Source organism: Dipodomys spectabilis, unplaced genomic scaffold (genome assembly GCF_019054845.1).
Source record: "Dipodomys spectabilis isolate Male_0828 unplaced genomic scaffold, ASM1905484v1 ptg000004l, whole genome shotgun sequence".
In the NCBI taxonomy this organism is placed as follows: Eukaryota; Metazoa; Chordata; class Mammalia; order Rodentia; family Heteromyidae; genus Dipodomys; species Dipodomys spectabilis.
The window spans coordinates 4,813,246-4,826,237 of NW_024870681.1; the positions used below are offsets into that span (position 1 = coordinate 4,813,246).

General features: G+C 48.0%; 1 protein-coding gene across 2 annotated transcripts in view; it reads right to left on the minus strand.

Annotated features, from left to right (window-relative positions):
• The window catches only part of Asic2 (acid sensing ion channel subunit 2), a 1,002,658-nt gene that overhangs the window by 3,434 nt on the left and 986,232 nt on the right, over nucleotides 1-12,992 (minus strand). For both annotated transcript variants that reach the window (XM_042694285.1, XM_042694273.1), the window contains exons 4-8: nucleotides 9,242-9,392; nucleotides 7,631-7,687; nucleotides 6,565-6,718; nucleotides 4,403-4,494; nucleotides 728-807 (exon numbers count right to left, since the gene is read on the minus strand). In XM_042694285.1, coding sequence (XP_042550219.1) covers nucleotides 728-807; nucleotides 4,403-4,494; nucleotides 6,565-6,718; nucleotides 7,631-7,687; nucleotides 9,242-9,392 — 534 coding nt within the window. The remainder of the gene's footprint in view (nucleotides 1-727; nucleotides 808-4,402; nucleotides 4,495-6,564; nucleotides 6,719-7,630; nucleotides 7,688-9,241; nucleotides 9,393-12,992) is intronic.

Genomic DNA, 12,992 nt, shown 5'->3' on the forward strand with positions numbered 1-12,992 from the left:
CCAGACTCTCTCTGCTGTGGAGGGAGTTTCAGAGGCTCCAGCTGCCTCTGGAGGGAGATATCTCTCCAGACCTACAACAGCAGAAGCACTGGCTTGTATCGTGTATCATGGTCCCCTACTGGAGATGGATGAGAATTGCTGGAAAATGCCAAAGGAAGCCAGTAATCAGAGGGTGGGTCACCCAGAGGGCAGCTTGTGCATGGTGTGTGTGTGTGTGTGTGTGTGTGTGTGTGTGTGTGTTTGTAGTGCATATGTATGGAGTGTTTTGTGTATTATATACTTATGTCTGAGTGTAGTGTGACTGTATATGATGTGGGATGTATAGGTGGTGTGTGTGTGTGTGTGTGTGTGTGTGTGTGTGTGTGTGTGTGTGTGTGTGTGTGTGTGTGTGTAGATTGGGACATACCCATAGTATGATGCTACATCCTCAGACTTGCATTGGGAGTTACCAGCATAATCTGGTCCCTTCTTCCCATCCCCATACTCTCTCCCTACTTGGAGCTTGCCCACCTTTCTTACCATTCCCCATCCTAGGATTATGGCTTCTATATCTCCCACATCTACCCCTTCTAGGGACTTCCCATGCCTAGGATTAGGTGATGAATAATATGAGTAGACAGTAAGAGAAGCAGGGATCTGGCCGAGTGGAAAGAGTTCAAGAGCCTGGGAATGGGAAGGGAGCATCAGCATATCAAAGAAATGTATCCCGGGCAGTTCCAAATCTTACCTCATAAATATAATCAAAGAGCTCTAGTATTGTAAGGATACTAGCACCAATAAACAATCCCATCTGACCACCAATGTCACCTGGAGAGGGAGGGAAAAGATCAAAGATTGAGTTGTAGTCAGATCACCTCCAAGAAGGGGTGGACACATGAAGAACTCAGAAGCCAGATTATCTGAGCAAGGTTCACTGGGAGGTTAGATCTTGTCATGGGAGGGCTAAGCCTCTGACAAAGGCCACCTTCCCTGACAGCTGACTGTGTCACCACTGGATAGGGACTAAACTGATTGCTTCCTGGAGGGGCTCCCAGACCTGTTGTTCCATGGCTTCCAGGACCCAGTGAATGGACCCTGCATTGGGAACAGAGACTGGAAGTGGATCCTTGACTTGGATGAGAGTGTAGTATAGCCAGAGAGCATGTGTCAGATGACTTGCAGGTTTCCAAAGCAGTGGCACCCAGATCACTCCCACCCACAACCATGACCATCCTAGCACAGCCTTCCGGGCCAGCTTGGATCATGTGCCATTCTTGGCAGTAGTTCATAGGAGATCTCTTTTCTTTCTGGCCCAGATGTCACTGCTTAGTATCCTTTCTTCCTTGAGGGAGTTTTTCACAGTGGCATAGAGGGACTCTCTTGATAAACGTGTTTTTAGATTTGTCTTCCAATCCTCTGCATCAAATTCTGTAGATGCCTTGACCTCTATGTCGCCATAGGCCTAGACAATCAGAGTCTCTGGGAATGATGTCTGAAACGTATGAACTTTCAAATTCCCTGGGTAGTTCGTAGCCCCACCAGGGTTTGAGAACCACTCATGTGGTTGCAAATGGAAGGCCTGGGCTGTGCGCACCTGGGCATCTGTAGCAAGAGAGATTTTAGTTCATATCAGGATCTCCAAATGCTTAGATCCCAGCAAAACCGAGGATAATACAGGGCAATAAAGCCAGTCTGCAGTCACCATTAACTTCTGTGGCTCTGACAAGCTCTGCACTTCTCAGTGACCTTGTTTCCAAAGGATATTTGGCAGTGGTGCTTGGGAAGGGTGAAGGATTTGAACCCTGGGGCCCTTCCCAGCTGTAATCTCTGGCTATCAGTCTTGGAGGTGGGCTGGAGGAGAGGGATAGGAGGGGTGGAGACATTGTTGGGGTGAGTTTGTAAGCATCCTGGAGATCCCAGGCTGACTTCTTGGTCGGTGGTTTTTCTGATGTGCGAATCTTCCTCACTCTTCCTCACTGTGGCTAGGTGGAGCCTAACAGCCTAGATGGAGAAGCAGAGCTGGTGGGAAAGGGGTGCTGGGCTCCGAATGGCCTCACTTTCTTTTTTTCCTCCCCACTCTTCTCTGTAATGCAGGCTTATTGGGGACTGTGACCTCCTAGATGTATATGTCATGTGTGAGGGTTGTGTTTGTGTAGCATGGCTGGAATGGAGTGGATTAGGTAGTATGTGTGTGCGCGCGTGTGTGTACGTGTGTGCATGCCTTTGCCAGATGCAGGCAGGATGTCTGGCTTTTGGTGGCTTTATGTGAGTGGCTATCTCTGCCTATTTGGGTATACTGAGTGTGTCTTCACATATGTGAGTGTGTTTGTGGAAGCGGGCAGAGTGTGTCTGAGAATGCAGAGCATGTGTGCATATGTGTAGGTGTGTTTCTGTGCATGCTACGTAATACATGAGTGTGTAGCTGTGCAGCATGACTGCCTAGGTTTGTGCAAGCATGGACCCGTCTCTGGGCGGCTGTATAGATGTACATGGATATGGGGTCCCCAGGTGGTTGTATGTGTGCAGGTTGGCATGGGTACAGTGAGTACTTGCCTGAGGTCCGTGCATATATATGGCCACTGGGTGTGAGAAGGGCCAGGCTGGGCCTGATGGCTGAGAGCTTGCAAGTGACACATGCTCCTGTCACAGAAGGTACAGATGGCAGCATGAATTCCTCAGCAGGCTATTCTGGGTGGGAACAGGATGCTAGGAACAAGCTCATCCTCATCGCTGATGCGGATGTGACAGATTCAGAGCTCAGGCCCTCCTGCCTTGTGTGTGTGTGTGTGTGTGTGTGTGTGTGTGTGTGTGTGTGTGTGTATGTATGTAAGAGAGAGGAAGGGGCAGAGAAGAAAGAGAGAGATAAAGAGAGTTTGAGCTTATGCTGGGGGAAGAATAGAGACCCACTTGGAATCATCATTAGGAAATAGAGGTGTGGGGGCTTGACTCCTATCCTGGCCCCAGGGTTTGAATTTCTTGACTCAGTGCCTTTGGTCACCATGACGTTAATCCAGATGGCATGGAGAGATGGTCTTGTTCTATGTGTCTAGAGGAATTGTAGAAATACTCCGATGGTCCTGGACATATCAGTTGAGCCAGGGTGCTTGGCATGGTGATTGTCTAGGTACCAGCAACTATTACTGATGGACTTTTGTCTGGGCAAGGGCTTGATTACATTTAAGCATCCCTAAAAACTTGTGAAAAGGATGTGCTACACTTGAGCTGTCACCTTGATTACATGGTGAAATGCCTAGGAGATTAGTAAAGCATGCTCTGGGTTGTACCTGAATATGGGTGGCACCATCCCATAGGCTGGGGATGAATGGAATAAAGGGTGGAAAAGGAGGCAGTCAGTGAACAAAGGTATTCTCTCCTTTCTGTTTCCTGGACACTATGATATGAGCTCGCTGCTCCTCCTTGCTCTCCCCCATCCACAATGGACTTGGAGCTTCTGAAACAGTGAGCCACGCTCCTCAAAGTCATTTTCCTCAGACCTTGCCCTCTGTGACAGGAACCCTGGCAGGCATAATGAGTACCATGTATCCCATTTGGCAGACATGGGAGCTGAGAGTTGGCAAGTTGAAGCAACTTTGTCCATATCCTCACAGCACTCAGCTGTAAAGCCAGCTCTCCCCCCTCTATACTGCCAGGGTGAACCTGCCTGTCCCAGGATGCTGCTGGCACCTGGCATGGTGCCCTTTCTCAAGAGTGGGTGTGAGCTGGCATGAGAGACCCAGGGGCAGATCCTTCAGGTCTTTTGACTCTGTGCTATCAGGGGTCTTGTGAGGTTCCAGTTGGGCTGGGGGTAGGGTCGAAGTGAGCTCTCTGTACCCATTCTGTGCCTATGTATGTGAACTTGTGGTGTGGCCCTCAAGTTTGTGGGCATCTGGGAAGAGTAGCTCTTAACTGTGTTTGACAAAGGGCTCTTAGTCCAGGAGGCCACACAACAATGCTGCTCTCCAAGCAGGGCTTCTTTTGGGACCCTGACTATACTTGATGCCACCTGGGGGCATTTAAGCATCCCTTCTATATAACAGCTTTGTTCTTCCTCTAGACCCCAGCGTGCCACCTGCGTCCTGGAAATAGAAGACGGTGACATTCAAGAGAGCAGGACTGGCAAGTCCCCACAGGGACCTTTGTGCTCACGTGATCTCCTTGTTGCCTGAAGGAGAAACAGGAGGCCTAAACTGAGGGTTGAACTGGGCCTAAAATCTTCACCACTGTGGAGTTTCTACTGGGGCAGGCGCGGTGTAAGGCAAGAGGGTGTGATTAGTAAATTAAAAAGGTTGACTTCTTAGGAGGCTTATGTATCTATGTGTCTGCTTGTCTTCCACCCACCCACCCACCCACCCACTCTCTCCTCTCTCTCTCTCTCTTGCTCCCTGGGAGATTGGAAATTTGAGCAATAGACGTGTCGACTCACCAAGTAAGGCAGCAACTTCATACGCCTTCTTCTGTTCAATTGTCTCGTAATTGAGAGCTTCAAAAAATATATCCAGAACGAGGATGTTCTCTCTGAGGAGGGAATATTTAGTACCCACCCGTGGTTAGAACTCTGGGCATTCAGAGGGATCATCTAACTCCACTTTCCCCCAGATAGATGGTGAAGTGGAGGCCCCGGGAGGAGGAGGGGAGCTTGCCCAAAGGTAGAACTGGAACTCAATATTAAGGGACCTGACTTGGCCAGGACCAGAGGAGCCTATCAACTGTCCTCATTGCCCTTATCTCTCTCAGCATCCTTCCCAGGAGGTCAGCTCGCTATTAGGTCTCTGAGCACCACCCACCCTCCCCTGCAAGGACCTGTCAGTTTTAGAATATGCAAATGAGCCCTACCAGGTTGACTTGGACTTAGTGTGTCTGCCCTGGCTGATCTGGGTGCTCCCTACCCAGATTTCTTTTGGGATTGATATCAAGCTACTTATGCTGGAAGGTGCTGTCCTGACACAATTGAGTTGCTTGCCAAAGTAAAAACAAAAAAAAACAAAACCAAAAAAATGCAGGAAGCAAATCCATGTCTGGTTGGGAAGTTCCCAACAGAAGCCCCAGAGCTCCTCTAGGCTGCTCCCGTAGGCAGGTGTGTTCATGAGACCTGCCTTGGCAGTAAAGTCATTCCTGCCTGCAGAATGTCTACCAAACAGCAGGACCTGGCATCTCCTCTCTCCTGCTCTCTTCCAGTGTGGCTCCCCATGGTCCTTTCCCCAACCTGTTGAGCATCTGCTATCCAGGATGAGGTCTGACAACTGTCTTGGCAGGAGAGAGTGGCTGAAAACAACAGAGTAGGTCTTGTCTCCATGCCTGGATGTCCCAGGAGCCGTTCAAAGTGTCACCATCTCTTGTCTGGTTCATGGCAACCATCTCCTAAGCAGGTTCCCCGTGCTCCCTGCCTGGCTCTCCACCCATCTGCAGGACCACCACCTGAAGAGTCTTTCTAAAATGGTTAGGATGATTCAAATAAAATATAAGTCACCACCTAGCTCGTTGATCATCCCACAGGCTATGTTGTGAATGCTCAACTGCATTGTCACTGGTGGCTGCCATTCAGGACACCAAAGATGGGGCACAGTTCCATCACTGTGGAATGTTCTAGAGGAGAGCAATGGCTGGATGTACAAATTTGTGGAACCGAGAGTGTAATCCCAGCACTCAGGGGGGCTGAGGGCAGGGGCACTGAAAGTTCCAGGAAGCTTGAGCTACATATAGTTAGACCCTGACTCCAGGGGAGGAAGGAATGAGAGAGAGAGAGAGAGAGAGAGAGAGAGAGAGAGAGAGAGAGAGGGAGGGAGAGAGAGAGAGAGAGGGAGAGGGAGAGGGAGAGGGAGGAGAGGGAGAGGGAGAGGGAGAGGGAGGGAGAGAGAGAGAGAGAGGGAGAGGGAGAGGGAGGGAGAGAGAGAGAGGGAGAGGGAGAGAGAGAGAGAGGGAGAGAGAGAGGAGAGGGGGAGGGAGGGAAGGAGGGAGGGGGAGAGAGAGAGGGAGAGGGAGAGGGAGAGAGAGAGAGGGGGAGGGAGGGAAGGAGGGAGGGGGAGAGAGAGAGAGAAAGAGAGAGAGTTTCTTGCTTTGCTTTCAGTCAAGTGGGGCAGGTGGGCAGGTGGACTTCCACATGACAGGGCCGTGAGTGCTATAGAGGAAAACAGCTCAGTATTGGAGAGAAAGCCACAGGAGGGGACTGAATTGAGTCATCTGAGGTTTCAGCAGAGTTGTGTACAACGAGGGATCACTTGGGCCAAGAGTGGCAGGAACAGCATTCCAGCACAGGCACCAGAATGTGCAAAGTCTCCCTGGACAATTCTGATAACATCTTAAAAATGACATCTCTCAGGCTTTCCCTGACCCTCCCCCCACCTACAACTGCCATTAGGACATTATTTCTGCATCCTGCCATGACAGCCAATATGGCCCCATTCATGTACTTGTCTCTCCTGGAGATGATCATCTCCATCATTTCTGAGCTCAGCGCGCAGCAGGTGTTTGGTGAATGCTTGCTAAACGCTTGCTAAATTAAACTGTCTGCTTGCCTTTTGCCCTTCTCCTCTATTGGTCCCCGTGTATCCTCTCTCTACCCCTCTCTACAAGGTCCACTTAACTTACGAGATATATTTTTCCGATTTGTTAAACTTCTTCTCCAGGTACTTGGCTGATGTCTTGCTGGGGATCTTCACCATGGAGAGCTCTTTGTTGTATCGGGTCAGGTTGCAGGGAGTCCTGCAGAGACAGTAATTGCTGTCCTTTTCTGCCAGCAGACCTGGAAGAGAGAGGGTAGAGGGTCTTAGTCGGGGGTGGGGCTGGGACTCGTGGTCTGGAGTAGCCAGACATAGCCACCTGGGATGGGGAGGGTGAACTCTAGGAATATGGGGTGGGAGATAGCCCACTTGCTATAGGTTGGCCTTGCTTTCTTTCCGCGAGCCCGCTAGTTCTCTTGGAACTTCATAGTTCTCTTTAAAACATAGTGGAGCATCACAGCTTTTCCATAATGGGTTTTGAGGCAATCTTGGCTCTCGTGACTCGAGACTAGGCCATCAGGAGTCACTGTCTCTTTTTTCCTCTCTAGTCCTTCTGGAACCATCGAAAGCATGAGTGTCCAGCTTTGCCTCCACTTGGCTCCACCGGATGGACTGTTTGCAATTCTCTCTGTCTGTCTGGATTAGGAACCATTTCCTGGGGCTGGAGAGAGCCAGGTGTGGGGAGAAGCCGGTGGTGCAAACCCCCTCCTCCCTAGCTTTCCAGCTGGGGATCTAGCAGTTGTTCTATGTTCGAGCTCACAAACAACCCTAGAGGTTGTCAGAGGAGGAAGAGGAGGAGGAAGAAAGGAGGGGGAAAGAGGGAGGAAGAAGGAAGGGGAGGAGGAGGCAGCTGAGGGCATATCGTACACAGGAATGAGGATGTGACCTCACCTACCCAGCCTTCAATTCCTCCTCCTCTCCCTCAGCTTCTTTTCCAGCCCTCACCTCTACCTTGATCCTCCCCTCTTCCTTATCACACATTCCCTCCTGCATCCTCTCCCTGCCTTCCTCCCGCCCCGTGACTGACTCCCTTCTGCCCTGCAGCTTTCTGCTCAGCCCTGATTGCCCTCTGTGCCCACGCCAGATGATCTCCATCATCTCAGCACTGCCGCCCTCCCTGCCATCCTTCTGCCCCTCCGTACCCCTGTACTGACCTAAGGCAGGCTCTGCACATTCCTTATGCTGCTCAGGGGTGCAGAAGGGAGCGTCCCCTGCAGAGAGGAAAAGCAGGGTCATCACTCAGGCAGAACCATGCATGTCAGCAACATCTGGTTTCCCTGGCAGTCAATGCTGCCTGGTGGTAGTTGGGGGAAGGTTGCTAGCAGACTCCTAGCTGATAGCCAGGAACAGTTCCCAGAGTTGAGGGCTCAGCTCTGAGTTGCTGTGTGAGCTGTGTGAATAGATGAGAGCTGGAGACCATGGGCCCTGCCTGGCTAATTTACTTCTCCCAAGGATGCTATGCAGGTGGGCTGGCCTGCAGGACCAAAGAATAGGAAGATGATATGCAGCCTTCTTTCCAATAATTACTGTATTTTTAGTTTTATTCCAATAATAACTTTTTTATTTGGTCAGTCATAGGGTTTGAACTCTGGGCCTGGGCGCTGTCCTTCAGCTCTTTAGCTCAAGGCGAGTGAGCCACAGCACCACTTCTGGTTTTCTGATGGCTAATGGGAGATAAGAGTTTCACAGAATTTCCTGCCCGGACTGGCTTTGAACCACAATCCTCAGCTCTCAGCCTCCTGAGTAGCTAGGATTACTGGCACCTGGCTTTTTTCCATAATAACTTTTAAATGGCATGTTTCCTTTTTTACTCTGTCTTCCAGGAAGCTCAGAGGCAATGCTCATATTACTGTTTAAAGCAATACAAATTTATTGTCATGTGTATTTATTTATATATAGGCTAGAAGTTGATAATTTAGCCATGGGCCTATTCAATTGGTCATGAACAAAATGACCCACGTATAGATTTTATTAAATCAATCTTAAATAAAGTACGGCAGAATTCAGAAACAACAACCACTAAGTGTAAAAGCCAAGTAATGTTTCTGGCATGTAGGAGGTCATCAGCCATCATGACTTTTGGTTCTCTCTCCTTATGTGCTTGCAGAGCATTTTTACATACACATCTGACTTTATTCTTGCACTGGTGAATGAATGCATTTCAAAGATGATCAAGTGAGAACAGAGAGGGTTAGTAACCTGTATCAAGCCACACAGTCAGCAAACAGAGGCACATGCATCAGAAGCGGAAGCCACTGCCTGCAGCCCCCGTTATCATTTCACGCTGCAACACGGAACTCCTGCCTCTGACAGACCAGCTGCTTCTAATGAGATGGCTCTATGCGTTATTAGTCTGACAACGAAAGTGGCATCCAGACGCATTTATTTGCTGGCTAATAGACTTTTGCTGTACTCGAAAGAGTGCCAGACATTTGGATGGGAGAAGGGAAACATCTGGATGGAAGCAGCAGACATCTGGATGTGCCAACCTACCATCTAGTCATCTGGACCCCGAGCTCTAGGAGGCACCAGCAGAAAGCAATGGGCAGACATTGAACTCTGGGATGCAGATGCTCCAAACGTCTGAACGCTCCTGACCCCAGATGCTACCCTGATTGCGGCCCCTCTGGACATGTAGGCAAGCAGGAGCAGTCTCCCCAGCTCAGCACTCCCCCTGAAGCCTCGTGGAATAGGCCCAAGACTTTCCCATCATGTGGGAAGTGTAAAGGAATGTAAAGCAGGTCGAGGGCGGCCCGGGGACTGACCTGGCATGTGCACCATCCGGCAGTTGCAGTTCTCCACAATGTAGCGCGTCTCGCAGTCGATACGACAGGCGGTGATGCTGTAAACAGGAAAGAAGTCGAGCCCCATCTCTGAGGACCTGCACTCCCCCCACGGCGGGGGCAGGTAGGTGAGCTGCAAGACAGGAATCAGGAAGAGACTCACTCTCTGAATCAGCCCCAGGGTCCAAGAGCGGTGACCAGCCCGGAAGATGAATTGGAAATGTGAGTCTCTCAGACTTGCCTGCCTGGGCTGGCTCTGAATCTCTATCCTCTAGATCTCAGCCTCCTGAATGGCTAGGATTACAGGCTTGAGCCACTGGTACCCAGCTGCTGCTATGATGATGATGATGATGATGATGATGATGATGATGCCAGTATAGGGGCTTAAACTCAGAGCCTCGTGCTCTTGCTTGGCTTTTCTCTCTCAAAGACAGTGCTCTACTACTCAGGCCACAGCTCCATTTCTGGATTTTTGGTGGTTAATTAGAGATAAGGGTCTCACAGACTTTTCTGCAATTCTCAGATCTAAGTAGCTAGGATTACAGGTGTGAGCCATCAATGCCTGGTTATTATTATTTTTAATTATTGCCGTAGGCTTGTAATATTCATTTTTATCATACTCTACCTTTAAATAATATACTACATCATGCACAATTCTATTTACATTTTTCTGTTTTTTATGCTATTGCTTTCATACATTTTACTTCTACATATAAAATGCTTTCATTTGTGCTATACAATATATGTTTTGTCTTAGGCATCAATTTTTTTTTTTGGGTCCGGTCGTGGGGCCTGAACTCTGGGCCTGGGCGCTGTCCCTCAGCTCTTCAGCTCAAGGCTAGCGCTCTACCACTTGAGCCACAGCACCACTTCCGGCTTTTTTCTTTTTGCTTATGTGGTGCTGAGGAATTGAACCCAGGACCTCATGCATGCAAGGCAAGCACTCTACCACTGAGCCACCTTCCCAGCCCTAGGCATCAATTTTTAAAAAATAATTTTATTGTAAAGATACTCTACAGAGGGGTTACGGTTATATGAGTAAGGTAACAAGTATATTTCCTCTTGAGCATTATTACCCCCTCCTTTGTTTTTCCCTAGTTATGCATCAATTTTTAAGGAAGAAAGAAAACATTTACCCACATGTATGTATGTCATTTTTAGTATTAATTTTCCCTATAGATCTGAACTTTTCAATGTCTCAGTTTTCTCCTTTTTGTTTTTGTGCTGGTCCTGGGGCTTGAACTCAGGGACTGAGTGTTGTCCCTTAGCTTTTTCACTCAAGAATAGTGCTTTCCCACTTGAGCCGCAGCTCTACATCTGGCTTTTTGGTAACGAGTTGGAGATAAAAGTCTCACAGTCTTTCCTTTATTTTTTGTTTTTGCCAGTTGTGGGACCTGAACTCTGGGCCTGGGCGCTGTCCCTCAGTTCTTCAGCTCAAGGCTAGTGCCCTACCACTTGAGCCACAGCACTACTTCTGGCTTTTTTTCTGCTTATGTGGTGCTGAGGACTCAAACCCAGGGCCTCATGCATGCAAGGCAAGCACTCTACCATTGATCCAACTTCCCAGCCCCGAAGTCTTTCCTTCTTGGGCTGGCTTCAAACCATGATCCTCAGATCGCAGCCTCCTGAGTAGCTAGGATTATAGGTGTGAGCCACTGGTACCTAGCCAAGTATTTTCTTTATTTTTGAAACATAGTTTATCAACATAGTATATGTTGATAAATGGTTTCTTTCAGCATTTCAAAGATGCTGTTTCTGTCTTCTGTCTTAAAATCTTTCAACTGAGAATCAATCACAGTTCTCCTGTATGTACTAATCCACTCCAACCCTGCTTGCTTTTAAGATTCACTCTCTACATTTGATTTTCAGGATTTTAACTATGTTGTGCCCAGATGTGATTTTCTTTGTATTTTTCCTGCATGGGGTTGTTAAGGATCATGGGTCTGTGGAATTAGGTTTCTGAATAGATTTAGAAAACTACTAACCAATATTTAAATTATTTTCTCTGCTGTTTTCCAGGAGGTTAATTTTATGTATGTTGGACTGTGCAAATCACTGGGGCTCTGTTTATTTTTATTGGTCTCTTTTCTTTTTGTGCCCATCTGAATAACTTCTATTGCCTGCAAATGTGACATTCCTTCATTATTTTATGTTCATTTTTTTCTCTTGATTCAATTTGACAATTAATACATTTCAGATATTGTATCTGTTAGCAAAATGAGCTCCCTTCCCATAGCTTAGCACTCTCCTTCCCCTCTCTACAGCTTAGCATGCTCCCTTTCTAGGCAATTTGAGACCCATTTAGTAAAGGTAGTAAATAATCAACTTCCAACCCCCTTTACCTTGGGATGGCACTTCTCTGGGGCAGCTACTACCCTATAAAGCAACAGGAGCCCCTTAGAGTGACTTTCAGGTCTGGGCAGTTGAAAGACCCCTTATCTACTATTTGCACAGCAGCCATAAATCCTAGTCTGCCACGATGAAGCCCCTGGCCCACATGTCCACACCAGGGTCTCTGCCTCCTAGCCCTTCTAGCCCGTCCTAAACCTCCTAGGTTATACAGGTCACCCCAGACAATAGCCGGTGCTTCTTCTTACTTCTCCCTTGTGAGAAGGGGTCTTGCCGGCCCCTTTCCCAGCAATAAATCCTTGTTTGTTCTCTGTACCTGGATGTCTGCGTGGTTCTTTCGCAAAGTCTAATTTACCCTGTCAGTATCTCTAGGTTCCAGAACTTTCATTTGTGTTTTTTTTTTCCCCCCAGCTGGATGTAGTAGTGAATGTCTATAATCCCTTCTACTCAGGAGACAGAAAGTGGGAGCACTGTGGTTTGAGGCCAGTCCAGGGAAAATGTGAGACTCCGCCTCAAGAAACAAGTGTGCAGTGGTGTTCAATGCCTGTGACCCCAGCTATGTGGGAAGCTGTAGGTAGGAAGATGGTGGTCCAAAGCCAGCCTAGGGGGAAAGAAAGAAAAGAAAAGCAAGAATCTATTAAATAAACAAAACAAGCAAACTAAAACAAAAAGAGGCATGGCTCAAGTGATACTCAGCATGAGACCCTAGTAAGCACTAAACCCTAGTACTGCCCCCTAAAAGAAACTTTCATGTCCTATCTAAAAATCCTTTTTCCTGAAGTATTTGACAGGTTTATTATTATTACTATAAAGTTACACTTTTCCAATTCCAAAAGTAGAATGACATGGGCATCCCTTCTTACCAATCATTTATTTTTTTATTATTTTTATTTTTTAAATTTAATTTTTCTTGTGAAGGTGATGTACAGGGGGTGTTACAGTTACAAAAGTCAGGTATTGAGTACATTTCTTTTTGAGCATTGCCACCTCTTCCCTCATTTTTCTTTTCACGTTTTCCCTCTTGCCTTGTGTCTAGTAGTTTTTGATTGTGTCCTGGACATTAGGGATAAATCTTCACAGTGACTGTGGGTAGATGGCTTTTTTTTTTTTTTTGGTTCCGGTTGTGGGGTCTGAATTCTGGGCCTGGGCGCTGTCCCTCAGCTCTTCAGCTCAAGGCTAGCACTCTACCACTTGAGCCATAGCGCCAGTTCCAGCTTTTTTCTTTTTGCTTATGTGGTGCTGAGGAATCGAACCCAGGGCCTCATGCATGCAAGGCAAGCGCTCTACCACTGAGCCACCTTCCCAGCCCTAGATGGCTTCTCTTTGAGTAGTAATGAGTGCTGTTTCAGCAAGGCAGATAAATTTAGGGCGAATCATGTTGTTT